The 23,502-nt window shown below is 41.5% G+C and overlaps 2 protein-coding genes across 2 annotated transcripts; one reads left to right on the top strand and one right to left on the bottom strand.

The window, feature by feature from the left end:
• Positions 1-4,100: 4,100 nt before the first annotated feature.
• LOC6544503 lies at positions 4,101-5,578 on the top strand. Its single transcript, XM_001971955.2, has 2 exons — positions 4,101-4,476; positions 4,592-5,578. Exons 1-2 carry the CDS (start codon positions 4,425-4,427, stop codon positions 5,470-5,472), a joined length of 933 nt encoding a protein of 310 aa, XP_001971991.1. The 5' UTR covers positions 4,101-4,424; the 3' UTR covers positions 5,473-5,578.
• Positions 5,579-19,576: 13,998 nt separating this feature from the next.
• LOC6544502 (mucin-2) lies at positions 19,577-23,354 on the bottom strand. Its single transcript, XM_026977326.1, has 2 exons — positions 23,260-23,354; positions 19,577-23,178 (listed from the first exon to the last, which is right to left on the bottom strand). The coding sequence occupies exons 1-2, from the start codon at positions 23,264-23,266 to the stop codon at positions 19,577-19,579; spliced, it is 3,609 nt and encodes a 1,202-aa protein (XP_026833127.1). The 5' UTR covers positions 23,267-23,354.
• Positions 23,355-23,502: the final 148 nt, after the last annotated feature.

Genomic DNA, 23,502 nt, shown 5'->3' with positions numbered 1-23,502 from the left:
TGCCTGGTAAGTAAAGTTACCTTTTCCGAACTTTATGCGAGCGTTTTTTCCCCTGCTATATGCAGTGGGTTGAGGTATTACTTATATACATATACATATATATTTTGTTGTCACGCTGAGGGCCGTGAAATATGATGCAATTTCTGGCGCGATAAAGTTGCAAGGACGCCGCGATCTCGAAGCGCATCAAAATGTGAGCTGTATGTGTTGACTTTGAGTGCGGGAAAGTTAGCGGTCGCTGTGGGCAAAGTTCCAGATACTCTAACCCGAGGAGACTTGGGGATTGATGCTACTATGCTAAGGAAACAATCAAAAATTATAAATCTATATAAAAATATTTAAAAATTACGGCCAGCAACCATAAGTATACCATAAATGATGGAACTAAACTTAGTATTTTGCTTAGGCTTTCCCAATTGTGCAAAAAGGTTTACATTTTTACCAATGAGGTAGAATAATATCAGTGTAATATTAGGGTATTGTTGTCCAACAAACCGCCAAACAAGACCGTGTAGTTTCCCAAGAAAGAAAAATGGCCCAGAAGTGAAGTAAACAACTAACACACACCTACCATCGGCGACACATGTAAGTGGATGTGTGTGTGCTGGGGCAACATACATATATAATTTTAGTTAAAAGTTTTATTTCTCGCATATTTCATATTCTTCGCTGCAACTTTTTTCCACCTCGAGCATTTCCTTGTTTCATATTTCATACCGAAAAAGAAGGACAAAGAAAGGGACAGAGGCTGCGAAAAGCTGGCGCGAGTACGCGAGAAGAGCGTCGCGGCGCATTCATTATTGTGTAATATTTTTACATTATTTTATTATAAATCAACAAAATGCACTCAGCGCGGCAGCACACAAAAAAGAGTTAAAAGTTGCAGCTGCGTCGACGCCGGCAGCAACTGCAACTTCTGCCGCTGACAGCAGAAACACATTAAACGTCATAAAATGCACAACGCAGCGAAAAGTCGCCGACAACGAGGGGGCGTTCAGGCCCTTTGCCTTTATAATTTATTTTTGCTTGAATTAATGTGAATACTTTTTACCACTTGGCTGCACCGAGTTGCCCCAGCTACCTGATAGTGCAGCCTCCAGCTTCCAGTTTCCAGTTACCAGTTTCCAGCTTCCACTCGGTTCCCAGCCTGTGCCTCCTGATAAGGTGAGTGCTGCAGGAGGGCCCCCAAAAATACTTAAATAATGGCATAAGTGCATCCGAAGACTCCCGAAGGACACGTGGGCAAAGTCGACAGCTCGGGCTTAAATATATCGAATTCTGCTAATACCAAATCAACTTGATTGAAACTTTAATCAAGCGAACTATAATGATTCATTTTTATAGCAAAGTCCTTCGTTGCTAAAAATTTTCGATCAAATTTAAATGAACTCTGTGCCAGAGAAATGCCGAATCAGTTCTAGTTACACAGTCAGCTTAGCATAATTAGTCCGGTCATGCTAATAGTCGAGCGTTGGACGGAGCGGAGCCAAAAACTCACCGACCAGTGGAAATATGCAACATCATCAGCTGTCAACTGCCAGCTGCAACATGCAGCATCAGATACAGATGCAGATGCGAGCATGCAAGATGTGCAGCGAGTGTTGATAATCAAGTCAACATTAGAGAATGTCCGCTCATGCGGACACTGAGCTGCTCATGGGCGGGCAATGCGGCGTATGAGCAATATTCCAGCAGCAGCAGCACTATCAGCAGCAGCGCCAAAACTCGAACAAAACCAATAAAATTATTGAATGGAACCCAAGCATAAATCACAAAAATTCAGGACAGGCATGCTAAGAATATTTAGCATGTTGCTCGCCCGTGTTCTGTGTATAGATTTTTAATTTAAAACAACCTGGCCGAAGGTAAGCCTGAGCACCTGTGACTAGGGAAAATGCCCTCGAAAGGCCATTAGTTGTTTGTCCAGGGCCCAGCCTAATGTCCTCTTGTCAAAGTCCGACCTCAGACAGAGGCAGGACACTCGCACTCGCAGCACCAAGACACTGAGCGGAAATTCCCCAAACACTAGATAGATAATTCAGTAAAAGATAGAATAAGAAACTATGTTAAAGTTAGCTTTGATCGAATTATAAATAAGCATTTAAGGATATTTTCAAGTGCCATGCCTTTGAAAAATATGAAAACTATTATATTGCAATAGAACAGAATTTTGCTCTCAGTGTGACTGGACGAGCTGTGCATGCAAAACGTAGCAAGCAATAAAGAAGATTTGTGTCGCCGTCGCATTTTGTGGATATATTTTTGCCCCCTTCACATTCTCTTCTCTTCTGCCACTCCTCGTACTGCCCTTCTTTTTTATTTGCAAATTCTGCAGAAAATCTCAGGCCGGAGTAGAAGTCAAGTTTGGTTTGGGCTAATGACCACAGAATGGCTGCTGGATGCAGTCACTCAGGCAGGTCCTTCTGCATATGTAACTTGGACAGGGAGGAACTGCGATGGAGGAAGGGTCCTGACCATGTATTGCACAGGTGATGTGCAGGACCTTTAATGTTGCCACGGAACCTGGAATGTACTGAGCTAAAATAATATTCAACAACAAGAATTATAACAAGAATTATATGATTATATGATGATTATATAAATCTGATAGTTGGGCGTGTGGAATCTCAGCAAAAAACCTTTACTAAGGTACCGAAAATATATTAACTAATTATTGGAATTTGATGGCCACCTTTTCAATTGACATTCTGCAACATGTGGCTACACTGCGATTGCAAACTCACCCAGTACAGCAATTATTGATTGGGCTTCCCCACATTTTTTATTTCTGTTGAAATCCCCGTCAAGTCCAGTCTGCCCATTAAATTCTCCGTTTGCCCGGCCAACTCAACTTTCAACGTTTGCTCCCCGAAGATTACCGCAAATGCACAATGGTAAAATAATCATAATTGCATATAAAATGTTAATGGGCAATGGACCACGACCCAAACGGCAGCGAAAATGTTTTGGCCAGCTCCTCGCCCTCCAAAAATGGGAACTAAAATAAAAAGAAAAATGCGGAAACTTTTTAATACACCAAAGGACACATTTGGGCCCCGCTTTTCCACTCCGCCCATCGAATGTGTGCGCCGCAAAATGCAAAAACAATTACGAAAACTTTGTTGCCGGGCCCAGGATCTGGAAAAACAAGGGAAAACTGAACTGAACTCCAAACCAAATGTGGGAAATTTCCCAAGCACAACTTTATGCTGTTTTTCTTTCGCCCCCAACTGGCTCGTTGCTCGTTGCTTGTTGCTTTTTATTGGTTATTTGTTGGCATCTTTTCAGCGTTCCTCTTTTTTTTGTTTGGATTTTTGCTTTCATGTTTTCATTGCTCAAAAATGGGCGAAGGGCGAAGGGCGATGGGCGATGGGCGGAATGGCAGCGGCCAACACTTAAATTTACATAATTTCCGCTTCAAGTCGCCAGTGTAAAAGCTTTGGCCAGGATCAGCTGCTCTTGGTCCAGAGGCAGCCGTCCTAACTTGTTTCCCCCGTCCATTACGTTTTACTTTTGGTTTTTGCTCCTTCGCAAGCGCGGAAATGTTGGCAATATTTTAACGCTTCTATTTAAGCGGAATTTCCCACCGTGTTTTCTGGCCGAGCTCTTGTTTTTTGTGGTAGACCTAACACGTTGCCGACTTTTTGGCCTTTGGCAAGTGCACGAACACGAGAACGAAAACTAAAAGTGCAGCCCAACTTGTTGGGGCCCCTAATACACCAAGGGCAACTATATAGACGCTTGGCAATTATGGCCACGCCAACTATTTTATCCCCTCTCCACAAAGCCAACTGAATTGCGAGTCCATCGAGTGGTTCCGTGAAATACGATAGGGGTCCTGCAAAACTGAAAGGGTTGGGCTAAATCGATCTGCTTCGCCATTTGAAGTGTACAATTTCCTCAGGTGGTGGAATCGTTTACAATCAAGCAATATGCTTTGGAATATAAAGCTTAACCCTAAGACAGAATTGCTGTTAAGGATGTTTAATTAGTAAAGCATAGAACAGGTCAAGTATTTTTATGAGCATTTTCCTTATGCCGCTTATGCAGTTCATTTGCTTATTATTTTTTATCAATATATCTAACAGATGGCCCGGCAAAATGAATACCTCGAAATTGATTCAAAATGTTTTGAAATTTTAAGTGTGTACACACCTAGATTACCACTATACATCATTAAGTGTTTCATTATTCGGAAATTGTATGCCTAATGTATGAGATTACATCAGTGTGGTTCAGTGTTAAATAAATTTCCTAATGCTTCTATCTCCGTAATAATTTTAGTAAGCTACGGTCTCTCTAAGTCAGAAAGTCAATCTTGACATTGCAAAAATTTTCGAGAACGAAAGCTAATAATTAATTGTCTTAGTGCAAGCAAAGATATATTGGTTAAGGATATTGTGGTAAAGTTGGCAAATGAAGAGATGAAGGACGCATTGATCCCAAATTCTTCTGCCAAAGAGGAAGCGCTCGCAGGTATGTACATACAGCCAATTTGAGAAGACACATACAAAGAATATCTTTTATCTTTTATTTAAAATAAACGGGAAGAGTACAACGGATATTGATTACTATCCCACTTCCGCTCTAGATGATTTTCAGAAAACTTCTCCGATCGACGAGGGCAATGGTAGCGCTGAGAAGCAAACCGAGAAAGACCTTTCAGCTCTTGGAATTGTTTCTTCTGAGCCCATCGATAATGCAGAACCCGAGGCTGCCAATGTCTTGGCTTCTCGCCTCGAGATCTCTGACGACAAAAAGGTTTCCATGAAAACCAGCAATCCTAGCAAGCAACAGAGCAAGAAGAAGAATCACAAATATAGCCATGCTCGCCAGTTGCTCCACGCCTTGACCCCCAAAGATTCCGTGATGATTCTGAAGGACTTAAAAGGCGTGACCATCGACACCATGGACATAAAACGGGATCACGAGGGAAAGATTGGGGCCCGCCTTGTTGTTAACTCAATGGAATACCGTGCGGTGGGCTCTTCCGTAAACTCAGCAAGGACTGCCGCCTGCGAGCAGGCCCTGAATGACATCTTTGTGGCCAAAATGAAAGCTCTGTTGGCCGAACCAGAAAGGGATTTGGGTGGCGATGAGGATGATCTACTCGTAAAGTTGGCCTCTTATGCCATACACAAGCTTTTTGAGCAATGGAGTAACCCAAATATTGATGTGGTAGCTCTGTATCATGACATGATGAATAAGCAGAGGCTTGCAATCTATACAGTCAAGGAGTTGCCAAGAGAATGGAAGTCTATGCATCCTTGCGCGGTTCTTAACTATATGAGCCCTCAGTCCGTATACAAGAACTTGGGTTTCACTGGCAAACCCCCAAATGAAATCTTCACTATGGGCATATCTGTGGACGGCAATGAGTTCGAAGCTAAGGGGAGATCCAAGAAATCGATCCGCTACAAACTGGCTATATTAGCTTGTAACAAATTGTTTGGAACCGACTTTCCTTTATAAACCAAATGTGGTATATTTTCATATACTCTAAATCAAACATCACATGTATGCGGTTACTTAAAAACTTGGTACCGTCATTCTCAATAAACGTCAAACGAAATACTGATGTGCCAATAATAATCTTTGTATTCATCGGTTGTTGAGGAAATTGTTAAAGGAATTGATATAGTTATAGTCAGCATTATGTGCACTTCATTTGCTTCTTGTTTTAATACTTTGTTTGAAAATCCCTTTTTGCTATGAAAAAAAGACGTTTGATCAATCATTTTCATTACATCACCCCAGAAATTATTTCCTATGCAACTATTTGCATTCACATTTCATGTTCCATTTTCCTGCCAGTCACGATGGAAAGACAAACAAAAAGGCGAGAGGACACAGATCTTGGATATTGAATTTAATTAAAAATGTTCATGACAGCTCAACCAGCTTATTATCCTGTCATGCTGAGCTAGCAAAAAAAAGCAGTGTTGAATAAGAATGGAAGGATATTTCAACGAACGTAATTGAATTTGAATTGGAATGGTTCCGCTGGAAATGGAAGTTGTTTAACTAGGCAAAAAAGAGAGAACGAAAAGTGTTAATTTTATTACACGCTTCATCAATATCCAGCTCATTTCCGATTGGGTTTATTAATGCTTCCTCTCCCTAATGGTTCGTCCTGGGAAATGGCTGGGCATCCGCGTTTAATGACAATTAACATTTTTCTAATGGCCGGCAATTAGGGGAATCCCCGGGCTTTAAGCAAGATTTATTCGAGTGAAGGGAAGTCCGGGAAAACCACTTTCTGGAGCTCAAGTCGAAGCCAAGTTCTCGCACAATGTTGGCCTTATTATTACATTGTTTATGAGAGCTCCTGCTTCTTGGCTTTCTCCCCGCTCAATTTATTGTTTTGTGTTCTGTTGCTCTTGTTGCTGGCTTGTTTTACAAGGCCGTCTCGCCATGTTCACTAGTGTATGTGCCTACCCACCACCCACCACCCAGGCCACCCCCTTTGCGGTCGCAGCATCTTGCGTCCGCCTTAAGTCATATTTCCTTATTATCTGGGCGGTTTTGGGCTTGGTTTTTGCGCCGCCCCTTGACTTTTTTGCGGTTGACCTTACGAAAAAATGGAATTATTAATGGCCTCGTCCATTTGCTGCTAAGTGGCGCAAATTGTGTGTTTGTTTATATCATTTGGCAGGCCAGGGAACCTTAAAGATTTCTTCTGGTTTGCCTAACTACAGTTTTGGTGGCAACAGTTTATGGAGCGCATTCAACCGTGCTGCACGTTAATGACCCGCAAAGTTTTAATAAAGAATATACATATTTTATTCTTTACATATAAGTATCGAGTTTTACAGAAAAGAACTTTATTCGGAAATTCCAGAAACCTGGTGTAAAAGTAAGCCAAAGGCCTGCCAGTTATAGCTAATTAATAAAAAATAATCATCGTGCTTTTCGTTCCCTGGTTGCAAGCTTAAAGGATCAGTTACCCCTTCCCATTTTCTGCACAACCTGGCCAATACCTCAGACGTGGCCAGCACCTTCATATAGCGGTAGAACCCGCCTTGCGTAACTGCCGCCTCACCCACTCGCCCATCAGCCTCCAACCCGCCCTCATTGCATTAATTACCGCATACTTGGAGAGCATCTGGAGGGCGGACAGGGCAGGAAAATCTGTGGCTGTGCTAAATTGCACTTCAAAACGAGAGCAGCTTTCCTCCGCACGAGGATGAGCATGAGGATGTGGGTGTGGATGTGGGTGTGCATGCCCCTGCAACTCCACCTCAGTTCTCCTGCTCCTTTGAGAGCCCCTGTCGTAAAGTGTTTGCACGTGAGTTTGTGGGCGCCAACATGCGCTGATTGAGGGTTCCGGTTCCTCCTGCCCCTCCTGCCCTCCTCCCCTCCTTCACTCACACACTTGCACTGGAGAAAGGATAAATGAAGGACGAAGCTTAGGAAAAGAGAGCAACCAGCTCAGCTATATTTTTCCTTTAACACTCAACCAAAACCAAGGCTCCCGAACTATTTACCAAAAATACGACCAATAATAAATATGTGTGTTCAGAAGGCAACTTGTACTCAGAAAATACAATTTATGGCCATATATATTTGTTAAATCATATTAAGTGCCCTGTATATTTTTTCCCGTGCAATTCCTTATTTTTTTTTACAATTTTTTAAGGTTTCCGGTGAAGTGTTGTTCAAGCGCTTTGGCAAATATTTGATTTTAATTTTTCCAATTAATTGGTTTTCCATCAAAAATTTAAAGTCCCAGCGGGACCGATTCATCTATTCTTTTTTATGCCACCACCTACGTGGCGTCATTTGCATGCCACAAAAATCCAGATTTTATTTGCTTGTTTTCTCCTGTCTGACGTTAAATGTCTGACTTCAAGGGGGCGAAAGGACGAGATGGCGGTATAAACACAAAAACTTTGTCCGGCAACCGCAAAATGTGGGGGCGGGGGGGCGTGGCAAATGTCAACTACAAGAAAATTGTCACTAATGAGTGGTAAAAAAGAGCAAGGGCGCTTTGTTTGCATAGGCCGACAGGGCCGGAAATAAGGGGTAAACTAAGAGGCAGCTGCAAATTCTATAAGCCGAGCAGCTGGATGTTGGTCCCCTGTGTACAGTCAATATTGGCAAATGTGTCCGCTGCAGTTCGCTTTGAGGTGGGCCCCCAAACGGAAGGGTTGTTGCGGCTTATAAGCAGCAAAAAGCCAAACGAGAGAGGATAATGAAAACCACTACAAAAGCGCAAAAGTTACACAGAAGCCAAGTAGCCAGCAGTCCTTTGGAGGAACTGGCGCTGGACTGACAACCAAGGCCCTCATTGGCACATAGTGTTGGTTAAGGGTGAATAGAAATATTAAAAAAAAATTAAAGCAAGGTAGATATAATCCTAACACATCGATGCAAATCCGCGAATAGCACATAAGTTTCAATATATTGGAATGCTACAGTATGCAAACGTATTAAAGCATGTTGCATTAAATCTTGTTTAAGATTCTCAAACATACTCGTTAATATGCCAATAAAAAAAGAACACCCCCCAATGACAGGGTAGCTGCGAATAAATCCAACCTCTGGCCGGAACTCTGTGTTTCGTGATAATGAGATAAGCATGCAAATGCCCTAATAGAAAGAGCTGCTCCAGCTTCAATTTTGCGAGCCACTCGACCGCCCCTTTGTCTTTTATTCAGAGGGCGTGGCCAGGGGGGAAATGGAAAAGCGCTGGAGAGCTGAGTAGTCAATTAACAAGCCGAACCGTGCTGCAGGTGGATAACCATAACCCAGACATCGGGCGAAGGAGCGAAGGGGAAAACAGCTCCACCGTTCATCATCGTTTATCTTAATAAACCGCGCACTCAGTCAGACATTAAGCTGGCGAAACCAAAAAGCAGCCAAAAGTCCTTTGGAAAATTGCTTAATTTGCAGTTGGCACTGACGCAGCCAGAAACAGAGTGAGGAAAATCTGATTCAGTGCGAAGGGAGGCGGGGGGCGGGGGGCGGCGTGGAAAAGTGAGCAGATTCAGTGGCAGATTCAGTGCAGCGTTAACGCAAACTTGAAGCGCGGCACGTAAAAATGTTGATAAAACGCACAAAGCCAGTTGATGATTTCAATTTATATTTCCAAGTGGAACTCATCTTTAGTGCTGGGCGGAAAAGCGTAGCCTTTTCCCAGCATTTTCCGCCCACCTCCACCACCGTTACGCGTTACATGTAGCGAATTTGCTGAAGCATATCACGTGCAACATAATTTTTCCAAGCGACTTGCCACTTGCAAGTAAAAGTAGACAGGGGCGTGGAAAAGGGGGCTTAAGCCTGGCGACTGACATGAATGCTCCACGTCACCCAGCTCCTTCTGCCCCTTTTTCCTCTCCGCTGGGAATGTGTATTATGAGCGTGAAGTAGACTAAATAAATTACGTTTGAGCACCAAAGGTGTTACGCACTGGAAAAAATAGTAAAGGGACAGATAAGGTAAGAAGGAAATATCTGCACTCATTTTAGTCCTTAAAAAATGTTAAAACCTTAAAAAAAACTTACCAAATACTATCAGAACATGTGCGAATTCAATTTACAATATTTGCTTTCAAAAAAGTTCAACCTAGTTGCAACGGAAATTCACGATTTACCCATGGCTTGCACCCGGTCACCTTTCGGATGCCGTAAATACCTAAAAGTAGTTAAAAATGCTAATAGCCATAAAATAAGTTGAAAACTTATGCAAGTTTCGATGCGTTTTTCGACTCCTTCAGTATTTAAAGCCCACATAGAAGCCGGCGCCACGCCCACTCCGCAGCGCCTTGCCTTAACTTTAACTTCAACTTGAAGTTGGAAGTGCATTTGGTCCTGGTAAAAGTTTTCGGCAAGCAAATGGAGCAGGAAACAGCTGTCCCTTCATATCTTTTGCATATCAAAAAGTATCGACATAAGGATAGGAGAGTATGGGGAGAAGGATAAAAAGGACATCTTTGCAGCACCCTTCCACTATCTTTGGCACTCTGTTGTGAAATATAAGCAAAGTTTACCCAGGCAAGAGTGAAATGGCGACTTTATTGAAAATGAAGGTCTCTTGCTAAAATAAACTACTTTTGAGTACTTGAGTACTAAAGTTGCAATGCTTTCAAATATACCAAAATATTAGGGGCGCGAAAAAGCAAATGTAATTATTACGATAACGGTTTCACCGATTTCGCCAAGGATTAAATACTTTAACATTTCTCCCACCAACACACACGCAGAAAAAGTATGGATGTGTGAGTGGCTGTTTGCATAGATGAGTGCAAAGTTACATTCAATTTATATGCACTTGCCGAAAAGTTTACACCGAAAAAACTTTGAGCTGGTACGAAAACCAAACATTTTGTTATCGCTTTGATAATGGACTGCAGATTCCCACCCACACAGATATACATATACATACGTACTCTTATGCTATACATACACTTAAAAAGGGGAGGACGTTTATGCATGTATGTGTATATTTTTGCAAGACTTCCGGCGACATCCTTTTTTATATTGGGCTTTATTGATGCTGTAGTCAAAGTTTATTGCATTGGGGACAATTGAATTGCAGACTTGAATTTATGCGAAAGTAATTTAAAACACACTTGAAGTGAAAAAAGGCAATGAATATTAACATAGACAAAATCTAAAAAAAGAAATATGGGATTATTTAAATTACTTTCTTCTAGACTAATCGCAACTTGATCGTACTAACTCTACCAGAATAAAACATTTAAAAGCATATATCCTCTGCCTTTTTTTATTGCAATAAGACTCTTATGAAAGGAACCCTGCGATTTTATTGTGCAATTAAAAAACACAACTGCCAGGCGATTAAAAACGGCAGCCTTGACTTATTAACTTTGCCGTGGGCTGAAAACTTGGAATTTCAAAGGAATTTAGCTACAACAAAAATGAAGGGGTGCTTCAAGCGGCAAAAACAAAGCAAATGCATCGATTATGGAAAGCCAGACATCAAAATTAATAATCTCAGTTCGCAGCAATGCAGCGTAAAAATGCCAGACGACCGAAATGAGTTGCTTTGAAGTTTTCCACTGCAAGAAAATGGAGCCCAAGGCGAGAAATGCAAAGAAGAAAGCGAGCAAAAGCAAGTGGGCGATGAAGAAAGTGGGAGCAGCAGCAGCAGAAGGAGGAGAAAGTGCGCTTCATTTTTACCATCATCATCTTCATTTCTTGGTTGAGCATCCTCATCAGCGGCAGCTTCATCAATGTGCATTTTATTTCTGTAGCTCGGGGGAAAATCCAGCAGCTCCACTCAAAAAAAAAGAAGTATAAAAATAAACGCTAACAGAAGATCGAAATACCCTTATAGATCTTTAAGTTGTTAAGCAGAAAGTAATTACGAAGCACACTGGCTTAAAAACTCGGACTTAAAAGCTGACCTAAAATACCTATATACATAGCCTTATATATAGCAAATATATGAAACCTAGATATATGTATGTGTTCTTATCATCTTATCATGCCCTTTGCAAGGATATAACGAAAGTTGGAGAACGGAAACACCAACAGAGAACAGCAATTTAAGTAGCAAAAAAACAATGGAGCATGGCAAATGTTGTTATTGCCTTCAAACGATGTTCTCAGCAGTTTCCCTTATTTTCCCGATTTTCCCAGATGGCAGCTTATTAAACACCGGACAACTTGCCACTAACACTAATGCGCCCATACACTGCGACTTTCAAGCGTACTGTGTACAAAAAAGAAAGTTAAAAAAATTGAGAAATGTGCTGCATTCCTTTACCATTCGGTTTCGTTTTCCCAATTATAAGGAGAACGGTGAAAGAAGTGACAAGATGCACCGGGAAAAATGTAAGAAAGTAAGAAACCACGGACTTTTATAATTTTAAGTTGTGAAAATATATGCGTGAGTACTTAAATATGAAATATGTGTATATATAATAAGTAAAAGATACTTTTCGCCAATGAAATCTGGTGGCACGGTAGCATTGCTGGATTATTTGAACGTTTCATATATAAATAAGTAAACATCCGAGGGGCCACTGTAGCAGCTCCAATGCAGCAGTTCGAATGCTCTTTTCAGTGGCGCCGCTCGCTCCGCTTGCATATTACTCATGTGAGCCTGGGGCGGCAAAGTGGGTGGTGGTTTTGGGTGGCTGGGGTGGCTGGGTGGTGCATGCCATATATGGTGGCGTGTAATGCAGCTGCTGCTGCTTTTGTTCTTGTTGCTGGCCCGTGGCTGGTGCTATACGTTTTTTAATAAATTATAAATTTTTGCAAATATATTTGCAGGCTGGGATTGCATTTATCCCATAGCCATTCCTCCTTACCATGCGTTTGGCTCCATCTTTGCATTTCACAAGTTTATGCCGAGGCCCCAAGTGTGGGGCCCCGCCCACTTGTATCGCCCCAAAGACCCCAATGATTTTCATGTGTGCTTTTGTATGCACTTTGGAATTTTGTATTCATGCTTAAGTCACGTTTCGCACATTTGTTAAGCGAACTTCTTAAGGCGATTGCAATGCCGCTGCTATGCCCCTCCCTCTCCTGCCCGCTCCCTCGTGTCTATATAGCAAACGGAAATTATGCGAAAAGTCTTAAATTAACTGCAAGTGGCAAGCGAAATGCCGGGATGTGGTTAAGTGAGGGGGTTCCTCTGCAAATATTGCGTAAACTGTCTCGGTGGCGAGAGAACGTACTTTTTTAATCAATCACGGATCCTTTTAACTCAGCTCATCTTATTCTGTGGAACAAGACGCTATGTGGAGCGCAAAACGACATCAACGGCTGGAATTAAAAGGAAAATAACCCTAAGGAGAAAATATGATGGCTTCTGCAGTATTAAATTACTTCAAAAAGTGTACAAGAGATTAAGCAGATTTAAGGTAAATTATATAAAGTTCCATTAAAACAACAAAATGCAACAAAGATGAGCCCAATCTAAAAATTTCTAAGCTCGGCGGAGCTTGACAATAAAAGTGTCATTTTAAAAATGATATATGTGGGCTCCCATTCACATGGCAAACACATACCAAATGCAAAAGTTGCTGCGAGCCATTAAAATCACGTAGTAAATTTTCTTTCGTTAAACTTGAGCCGCTTTCGATAATTCGCTGTGAGTGAAAAATGTTCGTAGGTGAAGTTTTTCCCTATTTCTTTGCTGCATATTAATATGAAATTTGTAGCATACTTTTGAGCGACCGTAAATGTTTTTGGAGTATGTGGGGTGGTGGCATTGTATTAAGAAAGTCATAAATTTCCAGCCCTGCTGACAGTTTTCATATTTGACTTTTCCTATGCATGTTGAGCGGAAATCGCTACACCTAAAACACCTAGGTATGCGAGTTTTTTCGTTGTGGGGATTGAGGATGCGGTGCTACCTGCATTTATAAGGTGAGGAACAACTTTTTGTCTAAGTAAATGTTTGGGAGGGGGGAAAAATGTTCTGCATATGAAATTAAAGTATTTTCGGCTTAGTCTTATCAAAGAGAGATGGGGAGTAAAGATTGATTTATTGCATCTCAGGAAGTTATTTGTTATAAATAACGAAATTACTTTTAGACATATTAATTCTTAATAGACAACATTCTCTTTTTGAAACAAGATAAATTTGTAAATTAATATCAAAACCTCTAGCTGATAGCTGAAAAATATGTTGTTTTTATTTACATTGCATATTTAAAATCCAAGTATAATTGGCGGAATAACTAGCAATTTTAGGCTATTTTGACTATTTGTTTCATAAAATAAAAATGGGTACATATATAAACTAATATCCGTTTTGTAAAGCTAATTACACATGCTCACAATCTATAACGCATTTTTGCGGATTTTTATAAAATAATTTTTGTGTAAAATTTCGCATTTTCGATAAGGGGTACCATCATCTAAATTGGCGAAAAAAGCCAAAAAATTACAATTACCAAATTTGAATGCCCATCGTATGCGATAACAATCCCGAGCTCAACAAGCTATGAGAATCCATTTTTGGACCATTAAATCCAATGGCTTGGCAAAAAATCCAAATATTTGTGGATGGAATATCTGCAAACGATTTTTGCCGAAATGCAACCAAAAGAACGTATTTATCAGCAACTGATAAAGTGTGTCAGTCATTCTTTCGTATCGACAAGCCAAAAACAGAATCTTGCTACAAGTTCTAGCCCTACAGACCTTACCATTCGAATCTCAATCAGGGGCACATTCAATCACACGCAGACATCCAACTGGCACGGCCAAACAGACGCACAAATATTTACTGAAATTTATTTACTCCTTTTTCGGGTGTCGCATTGAATAAAATTTCCATGGGGGGATAGGGGATTTTCCGACTGCACGAAACGAAACTTTTTCAACTGCAGCTCCAGTTGCAAAGCTTACAGAAAAGTTTTTACGCCATTTCCGGCGTAACGACATTTTTGGCCAAATTGTGTGTGAAATTGAATTGCAATTGTCAATAATTCGTTGCCAAAAATGTATATAGGTGGGTATTGAATGGATCTTATGTACTCGCTGAAGGAGAAAAGATTCTGCCAAAGTTGAGTGCGTGTATGCAATGCGATTACCGACCAGTTACCGAAGTTGAGCCCAAGTTGCCAACTTTTCCGCTCAAGGTGCTCTTCACTCTAATTAAAATCCAGCAGTTTCCTCAACTTGATTGAATGACAAGGGTTCCGGCATTTCCCTTGTCCAATTTTGAACAATGCGTGGCTGATCTAAATCATTTTTCTGCCTTTTCCCATTTGCTGCAGTAATAAAAACCAATGACGTGTGTAAAATTTATTTATTTTTTATGTGCTCACAACTAATGTCATGCACCAACAAAATAGAAAGAAGCGAGACACCAAACACATTGAACACTGGAGGACCAAGGCAGCTGCAACAACTTCGTGCCTCGCCCAAGTGGCACGTACCGAAAAGTTCCGCAAAGCCATTTTTGAGTTCCTTTCTCTGAGGTTGATGTGTGGCTATGCTGGTTTGATGAACAAGATGCTAAAAGCTGATTCAGTTATTTTCAATATTAGTTAACTGGAGACTAGAGGTTCTACAAATTATGAATGTTTATCTTTTTTTCGTTCTATAGTTTCCACACGGGTGGAAATACCTATGTAATAGGTATCTGAAAGTCGGGGCCCCAAGTCACACTCTTCTTCCTACGTTTTATTCTAAGCATATGGGCGAATTCAAACGTTTGTGTGTGTCTGCCACAGTTTGTCATAAATTTTCGAAGGGCATAGAGGGGCAGTGCTTCTCTGTGCAACTGACTTTGCTTTTCCTTTTGGCCGCAACATTTGACACCTGCTACAGCAGTAGCCAGCAGGCCGCCCTCTTTTTGGCCGGGTGCTGTTTCGAATTTTATTGTTTGCTTAAATATTTACACAATGAAAACGAAGCGTTTTCCATGTGTGTACTCTTCTGGGGAAAGTGTTTGCGGTTCTTGCTCAACTTACAAATATTTTTTCCATGGCTCAGGGGCTTGTGATTTATGTTGGCGTGCTGTGTGCCCCCGCCTGATCCCCAAAAGGTTGAGCTTTATGTATTTATGATATTCTATATTGTACTCAATTGCCAATTATGAGCTGTTAAGGTGTCGTGGCTATGATAAATGGCACGAAGAAGTGGAGTGGAATTTTCGCTCGGTGCCAATTAAAGTTGTGCCGAAAGTTTTGCCTAAAATGTGTTTTGGGCCAAAGTGACTTCGACAGCGACAGCAACACTTTTGCCAATTTGAATATTTCATGACATTTGTCACTCCCTGCCTGCAACAGACACTCGTTTCCTGTTTACAGACCGTTGTGGATGACACAGCCAACTCTTGAATCCTTTTTTTGGCCAACCTACTCGCCTTCCAACTAACCGTCTGCATGACTCGCGGATACAGATTTCTACGGAGTTTTCTTCTCGTTTTTTTAACGTATTCAGCATGTCAACTGTGAAAACTCAATTTGCCTAAGTAAATAAACGGAATATGAATGTTTAATTTGTTTTATAGATATTAAATAAACACACGACTCCTAACAGAGTTGAGTACACACATCCAGGGGGAAAAACTTTGACTTGTAGCTGAACTCGTTGGAAAGCAATAAAGAAAGCCAATTGTGGGAGCGTTGGCCTGGCTTGTAATAACAAAATTTACAATTCGCCAACTTTTAGCATTGGAATTTCTTAAAGCACTAAGAACATTTGAAAGGTGCAGTTTGCTTAAGCTCTTCGTCCTGGAAAATCTATCGAAAGAGGTTTAATTAAAATCTCGCCACAGGGAGGAGTGGAAATCAATTTAATTAAACTGGCACTCACTCTCGCTTTCCCCACTCACTTTCTACTGCGACTTATTTCGGTTTCGCTTCCAAAAGCGAATCACTGGCGAAGGAATGTTCGGAATGCAGTGGAGGAAAATGTATAGGGAAAGGTGAAAAATTCGGCTATAGGTTAAACCAACATTTCCTAAAACATGAAGTTGAAATATACATTACTGCTTGGGAACAGTGTGTTTCATAACGGTAGGGCAAATTACCCAAAACACATTAAATAAAATTCTTCCAATCTACAAATATGCTTCAATTAAGTGTTTCAATTAGTGTAACCTATTATTTTGGCAAGTTTTAATATAAATAAGAATAATCTGTATACGAAACGTGCTTAGCTTTTTCTCGCTACAATAAACCGCACAGAAGAAATTATTTTAATGCCACACGCTGATTTTTAATTAAGCCACAAACCCGCACCCCACGCTGCGTATACGCAATGTTGCCATGAATTCGCATTTCCTTCTTCATCCTTCATTTGCCAAATGATCCTTTCCCGCCCCTCAGTTCATAAAATTTTACGCGTGACTCATGATTTTTGGCTCTTTTTTGTTGACTTGTTTACATGCACCCATGACAAATAATGATGAGTCGCTGCCTTTTATGAATATGAATGCTGTGTGGGCGGTGGTGGGAGGTCCTTCAGGTGGGCGTGGCCGGGCCATAAAAAGCTAAACGTCTGCGTCGGAGGCGTTAAATTTGTGCGAATTTTGTTTTTATATGGCCGAATCGTGTTATGACAACGCTTACATGCTGTTATCTCACCGAAAGTGGGCTGAGGTTTATCTTAAGTGGATGGATTGCTGAAGGTGTGTGATATAAGGGGAGAGTTGGGTTACAGGTGAACTTTTCCGAAAGTCCAAAAATTGGGAATTAGGATTCGCACGTTGTTACCTTGCCTTCCGGCTTGGAGATTAGTTGCTTACTAGACCAACATATTAAAGGAAGTCAATCTAGGATTAATATAAATCTGAGGTACAGATCGAAATCGAACGATTTAGTTATTATCATTAAAATGCTCTGAACCAAAAAAAAGATATCTCTCGCTTTGATTTGCTCTTTAAGCGTTTAGTTCATTTTAATACTACATGAAATGAAAACCTTTAAGCTTTAAACAAATGTTTTCAGTTCACTGAACTCAAAACCGACAGCCGTGCTAAAAGTTAAGAGCATTTTCCCCTTGCACCTAAAAAAACTCAGTCAGCTTCGGTATAGTTTAGTTGCATTTGCCCCAAACTGGCCATAACATTTGATTATGTTTTCATAAATACCAGTAAACCACTTTTCCGGCTTTTCCATACCCATTTATTTTGCATAAGCTTTTTATGAAATTTTACTGAAATGTAAATATTTCAAAGTTACCAATTTTCGCAATGAAATTTTGCCATTTAATACAGCACAAACAAGGCAAAAAACATCGAAAGGCCTGAACTTTGGCTGTCTGTCTAACTGCTGGGGCATCTAGCACATGGTTTAAATTCTCGCGGGAAACATAAAATACATTTTACATAAATGGATGGAGTAGCACATTAATATGCGCCAGCAAAAGTTTGCAACTACAGATACGAGATACAAAAGGGGGCAAGTAGGGAAATTCAGAGTTTCTGCAATGGCAATTTGATATACATGTGCATGTGTCGAGTGCTTCGAAAATGTTTTCTGCTTCAACTGCATCGCTATGAGATTTTGATAATTGTTAGTTATGTCTGGATATCGTTACCATTTAAGAGTTTTGTGAAAGTTTCCATCTATCCCCCATTAAGTTGCCTTCGTTGGCAATTAGCTGGGGAATTCCTACCTGTAATTAGTTTTAAGTGTTGTTTATGCCCCCAAAAACGTTCACTATTAAATTCAAACGCTACTGCATTCTTGGCACACATCATGCATACACTAAATGGTACATTTATGGGCTTTTGGAAAGTATTGGACCCTTGCCCAATTCTGCCTTCGGGGAAAACATTAAAATATAAGGACTCGACTTGGCTTTAATGCCAAAGATTACCACGAAGTATTACATAATTTTTTATTAGGAAAGGAAAAAAGAATGCATAACTACCACTTAAGTAAGGTTTTGAAGTTTAACGAAAAAATGGAATGCTTTTCTCTTCAGAAGAGTGTACGACTTCGAGTGTATTGTCTGTTCTAGATTTTTGGGCAGCTCTTTTCATTTTGGCAGTGATTCAACTAAATCTGGCAAAGCAAATCTAGGCAAAATTGTTTTTTTATTACCCAGCTGGCATCGGGATTCAGTTTTAGGCGACACCCAAGGCAATCAGCATTTAATTTATGAGCATTTAATGCAAAATCCCAGTTTAAAATCATTTAATCGGTCCGGCTGTTGGGCGAAGTCTTATCACCAATTAGGTGAAATTCTTGTGACTTGTTGCTCTATGTTGGGGCTCCTCCACGCTTATCCCTATAGACACCAGCACAAATCCTTATTTATCCTGGGTGGCTATCAAAGCGTTACAAATCACTCCAAGGAGCGCCTTTGCGCGTGTCTATCGATTCAAGTGCGACAAATGGAACGCATTAAGTTAACATTATTGCCAAACAATTTGCTCGAATTGTGTTCATTTTGTGTCGTTACTGTCACTGCGACTCACATACATAACTTGCCTTGGTTTCCCTTCTTCGATTTCCACAACAACAACCGCAGAGGCAACAACAAATCTGAACAACTTATCCTTGTGCTTGTTATATTTACCCTCAATTGTATATGTCCTGCCTGCCAGCTCACACCCCAAGGATAATTCCTTGGCAATTGTGTTTTTATGTGGCCAACCCCAAATCTGATTAGACGAGCTTCCGAGGGTTTCAGCTGTGGGCCAAGAACGGCAGTATTAGGATACGATAAATGGCTGAAACTTGTAAGTGAGCAGATATCAGACGTGGCATTGTCAAGGGGAAACTGCTTTTAGCCTGTTGCTAAAAATACTGTCGCGCGCTTGCGTCCCCTTGAGGGTCTTCGTTTGCAATCCTTTCGCCAGGAGGTTCTGCAATTCCAATCGGCTTGTTACCTGTCGGGGGAATTGGCTGTGTTAAGTGGTAAATTACCTTTCTTCTTGGTTTCGTTTTGTTGCGACAAATTACGGAAAAGGGTTTGCATGTAATTGATACCGAAACTGTGGCAAGTATATGTCTAACATGCGAACCACTTAAAAAAGGACTTTTAAAGCCATAGTAGTGTTAAAAGTAAGGAATATGTTAAGCGGTTCTCAGTTATTGAGCATTTGTGCATTTACGCAATTGATTTTGTGGGGTAGCAGAAAGAACAGAATTGAAACAGATTGGCATTGCTGTGCTTCATTAATATATTTTTTAAAATTCTACGAAAAGACACCTTTCATTGGGCGTAGAGGTGCATTGAAGAAGTTCATCATCGAAGATCGTTCCCTCATCACAATCCACGGCATATGGAATGGGATAGTCACAAACGACATAGCGACCGCAATCATTGGGATACGGGAGCAGAGTTCCAAGAGCTTGTCCACAACAAATATTGGGGGTGTACGGATCTAGAGTTGGTGGGGTAGCCACAGTGGTTGTCGATTCAGTTGTTGTTGAGACTGTTGTTGATATCGTGGTAGTTGTTTCGGGAGTTGTTGAAACTGTCGTAGATTCTGTGGTAGTTGTTTCGGGAGTTGTTGGTTCTGTTGGAGTTGTTTGGGGAGTGGTTGAATCTGTAGTTGATTCTGTGGTAGTTGATATTGTTGTTGACTCGGAAGTTGTGGTCTTTGGGGTCGTTGGTAATTCTGTAGTTGTAGATTCAGTTGTTGATTCGGTGGTTGTTGTCTGCGGAGTTGTTGAAACTGTCGTAGATTCTGTGGTAGTTGTTTCGGGAGTGGTTGAATCTGTTGTTGATTCTGTGGTAGTTGGTAATATTGTTGTTGACTCGGAAGTTGTGGTATTTGGGGTTGTTGGTAATTCTGTAGTTGTAGTCTCGGGTGTTGTTGAGACTGTAGTTACCGGTGAAGACGAAGCGTCTGTACTCAAAGTAGTGGGCCCTGGAGTGGTTAATTTCGTACTGCAACCAGCTAGTTCGGGATCCATGCAAGTCAGTTCCGTGGGACTAAACTCCAAACCATCCGGACAATCGTAACCAACTGGTATTGGGTATTGGCACTTTATATACTTGCTACAGTTTCTCGGGTAGGGTACCAAAGAATCGTCTGTCTTGCCTTCACAAATTCCCTCTGCCGGTTTGGCAGTAGTTGACCCTTCTGGTGTTGTTGTCCCCGGTTCCATTGTAGAAGATTCTGGTGTTGTAGAATTTGTTGAGGGCGATTCAGAAGTTTCAGTAGATGATACTGTAGTTGATTCTGTTGTTGATTCTGTTGTTGATTCTGTTGTTGATTCTGTTGTTGATTTTGTTGTTGATTCAGTTGTTGATTCTGTTGTTGATTCTGTTGTTGATTCGGTAGATGATTCTGTGGAGGATTCTGTAGAAGATTCCGTTGGTGGTTCAGAAGCCGTTGTTGAGCCTTCTCCGTCTCTTGGTGTCGTTGTCGATGGCTTAGCAGTGGTTGTAAACGAACAATTGGCAAGTGAAGCATCAACACACTTTCCAAGCTCCACACTAAATTCATCTCCTTCTTCGCATTCAAAGGCCACAGCAATGGGTCTATCGCACTTAATATATTTCGAGCAATCGTTGGGATAGGCGACAAGGGCACCATCCTCGACATCGTCACATGGTCCTTTCTGCGGTGGTGGTCTCGTAACCGCTGTAGTTGTGGTCGGCTCACTGGTAGTGGATGTGGTCGAGTTGTAATCCCATCGACAGGCATCTGAAGGAACATCCGCTCCACACTTTTCAGTAATTGGATCATAGTACTCCCCACAATTGCAGACGTCCATCATGTAGATGTAGTCATCCACACAGCGTATGAACCATTGACAGTTATCCGGATATGGGAAAGTATTCCGACTGCTATTTGTGCACATGGTGGGTTCTGGAGGAGGTCTTGTGTAGCCTGGTTCTAAAGTCGTGGTGCTCTGATCTCCCTCACAATCACTTTCTTCCCAATCATCAATGCACTTCTGTAACGTTGAACTGAAGAATGTCTTATCGGGACAGAAGAAGGCAATGGGAATTGGTGAAACGCACACAATATACTTGTTGCAGTTGTTGGGATAAGCAATGTTCTCGTTTTCATTTCGACCACCACAAATACCAGTTTTTGGGGCCAAAGTTGTGGTTGTCCTTTCAGTGGTTGTAGACTGAGTTGTAGACTTGGGAGTGGTGTCTTTTTCGGTTGTTGTGGCCTCTGTCGTTGTTGTTGTGCTGGTGGGGACTTGTGAGGCCTTACAAGCATCGGGTGACACATCAGGTCCACACTGTCCTGTGCTGGGATCAAAATAGCTGCCGTATATGCAGGGTGCCAGAGTCCATTGTCCGGCGCCCAAGCAAAGATAATACTTGCTGCAGTCATCCGGATAAGAAAAAGAAGCTCCCAACTCTTGACCATCGCAAAGTTGTTCGGGTCCCAAAGTTGTGGCCTCTGTGGTGGTAGTCGTGGTAGGAGTGGTTTTTTCAGTTGTGGTAGTGGGTGTGGTGGTTGGAATGGGTGTGGTGGTGCGATCTCCAAGGCACACTACATCATCTGGCTCATCGCATAGAAGCCAGTCGGGATTGAAGAGCGTATTAGGTGGACAATGATCCATTTGCACTTGATTGTCTTTACATATCAAGTACTCGGAACAATTTCCTATGTAGGCAAAAACAGTGCCGTCCTTTTCACCTTTACAATCATTTGGATCGACGTCAGAGGGAAGTGCAGGGGTAGTGGTTGCAATTTCGGTGGTAGTTGAACCATCAGAAGGAAGTGTTGTAGGTTTTGAAGGAGTTATGGTGATTGAAGGAGTTGTAGTGATTGAAGGAGTGGTAGTGATTGAAGCAGATGTGGGGTTTTCGGTTGTGCCCGGCGTTGTAGGGAATGGCATGGGGTCACACCACACGGAATCGGGTGTATCGCAGATGTGCAGCCAGTTATTAAAGAGTTTATCTGGTTGGCAGTACTCCAAGTCTGTGCAACCATTTTTGCAGGCCAAGTACCCACTGCAGTTGTATGGATACTCATAGAAACCATTTCCCTTCGGCACACAATAATCCTCTTCAATTCCATCCGGCGTTGGACCGCAAGCCACATCCTCCTCAGTCGTTGAAGTGAGCGGTATTTCTGTTGTGGTTGTGGGCAGAGGCAGCTCCTCGCACTCCGCCACATCGGGAGTATCGCAAATGCCCAGGTACCTATTGAAAACCTTGTCTTCAATACAATAGTTTAGCACAGGCCAGCTGCGAGTGCAGTTTATATAGGCCTGGCAGTCATACGGATAATAATGTAGCGACCCATCGGCTTTATTGCGACAGTAATCATCTGAAATTCCAGGTGGTGCAGGTGGTGGATCCCAACTGGATGTTGGGGGGTAGTTTGGGGTAGAGGACGCTTCTGTTGTTATCTGCGGAGTGGTTCCGGTGGTACTTTCCGTCGTTATCTCTGCCGTACTAGATGATGGTTCTGTCGGTTCTGGCGTTATCTTCTGAGTACTGGATGTTGGTTCTGGCGTAAATCTGGTAGTTCCATCCGTGGGTTCTGGCGTATCAATAGAGTAGTATATACATTCTACTGCTTGGGGATAATTACACAGCTGAGTCTTATTATCCCACCAGAGACTTGCGGGGCACAGCTTCACCGTCGGGTAGAGACAGTCACAGACCAGGAACAAGCTACAATTATCCGGATACGGCACTAAGGCACCAAACTCCTTGTCCTCGCACATCACCTGGTTTTCGTATCGCTGTTCATTGTTACAGGTTTCGTGACGAGGTTCGATCTTCGGCAGGGCCAAAACATTTAGCTGCCAGCTCCAGAAGACCGCTATAACCACCAGAAGCCATGGCAGGGGCTTGAAATTATTATCTGGAATGAAAAATTTGTAGTTCTTAAGTTTTTAAGTGGAGAAACATAATCGAATGCATAGTACACATATCAAAGGCTTACCTTGCATAATAATTTCCCTTTCCAAATAATATGATTATTTTAATAGGTCTTTCCTCATACGCGTTTAAGTCCACACTGACTTATTAACTGGGCCAACTGCCTTGCCTATAGCAAATGTATTTCCAGATATAACCGCGGCAGCTTATATTAATGACATTTCGATTAGATTTAATTAGAAATTCTTCGAAATTCGTAGAATATCGTTCTCATTTAAGTGATTGTGCTTTTTGATTCTATGTTATC

Source organism: Drosophila erecta, unplaced genomic scaffold (genome assembly GCF_003286155.1).
Source record: "Drosophila erecta strain 14021-0224.00,06,07 unplaced genomic scaffold, DereRS2 tig00000021-arrow-pilon, whole genome shotgun sequence".
Classification (NCBI taxonomy): domain Eukaryota; kingdom Metazoa; phylum Arthropoda; class Insecta; order Diptera; family Drosophilidae; genus Drosophila; species Drosophila erecta.
Note: the sequence above shows the minus strand (reverse complement) of the source record. Positions and strands in the feature narration are given on the sequence as shown.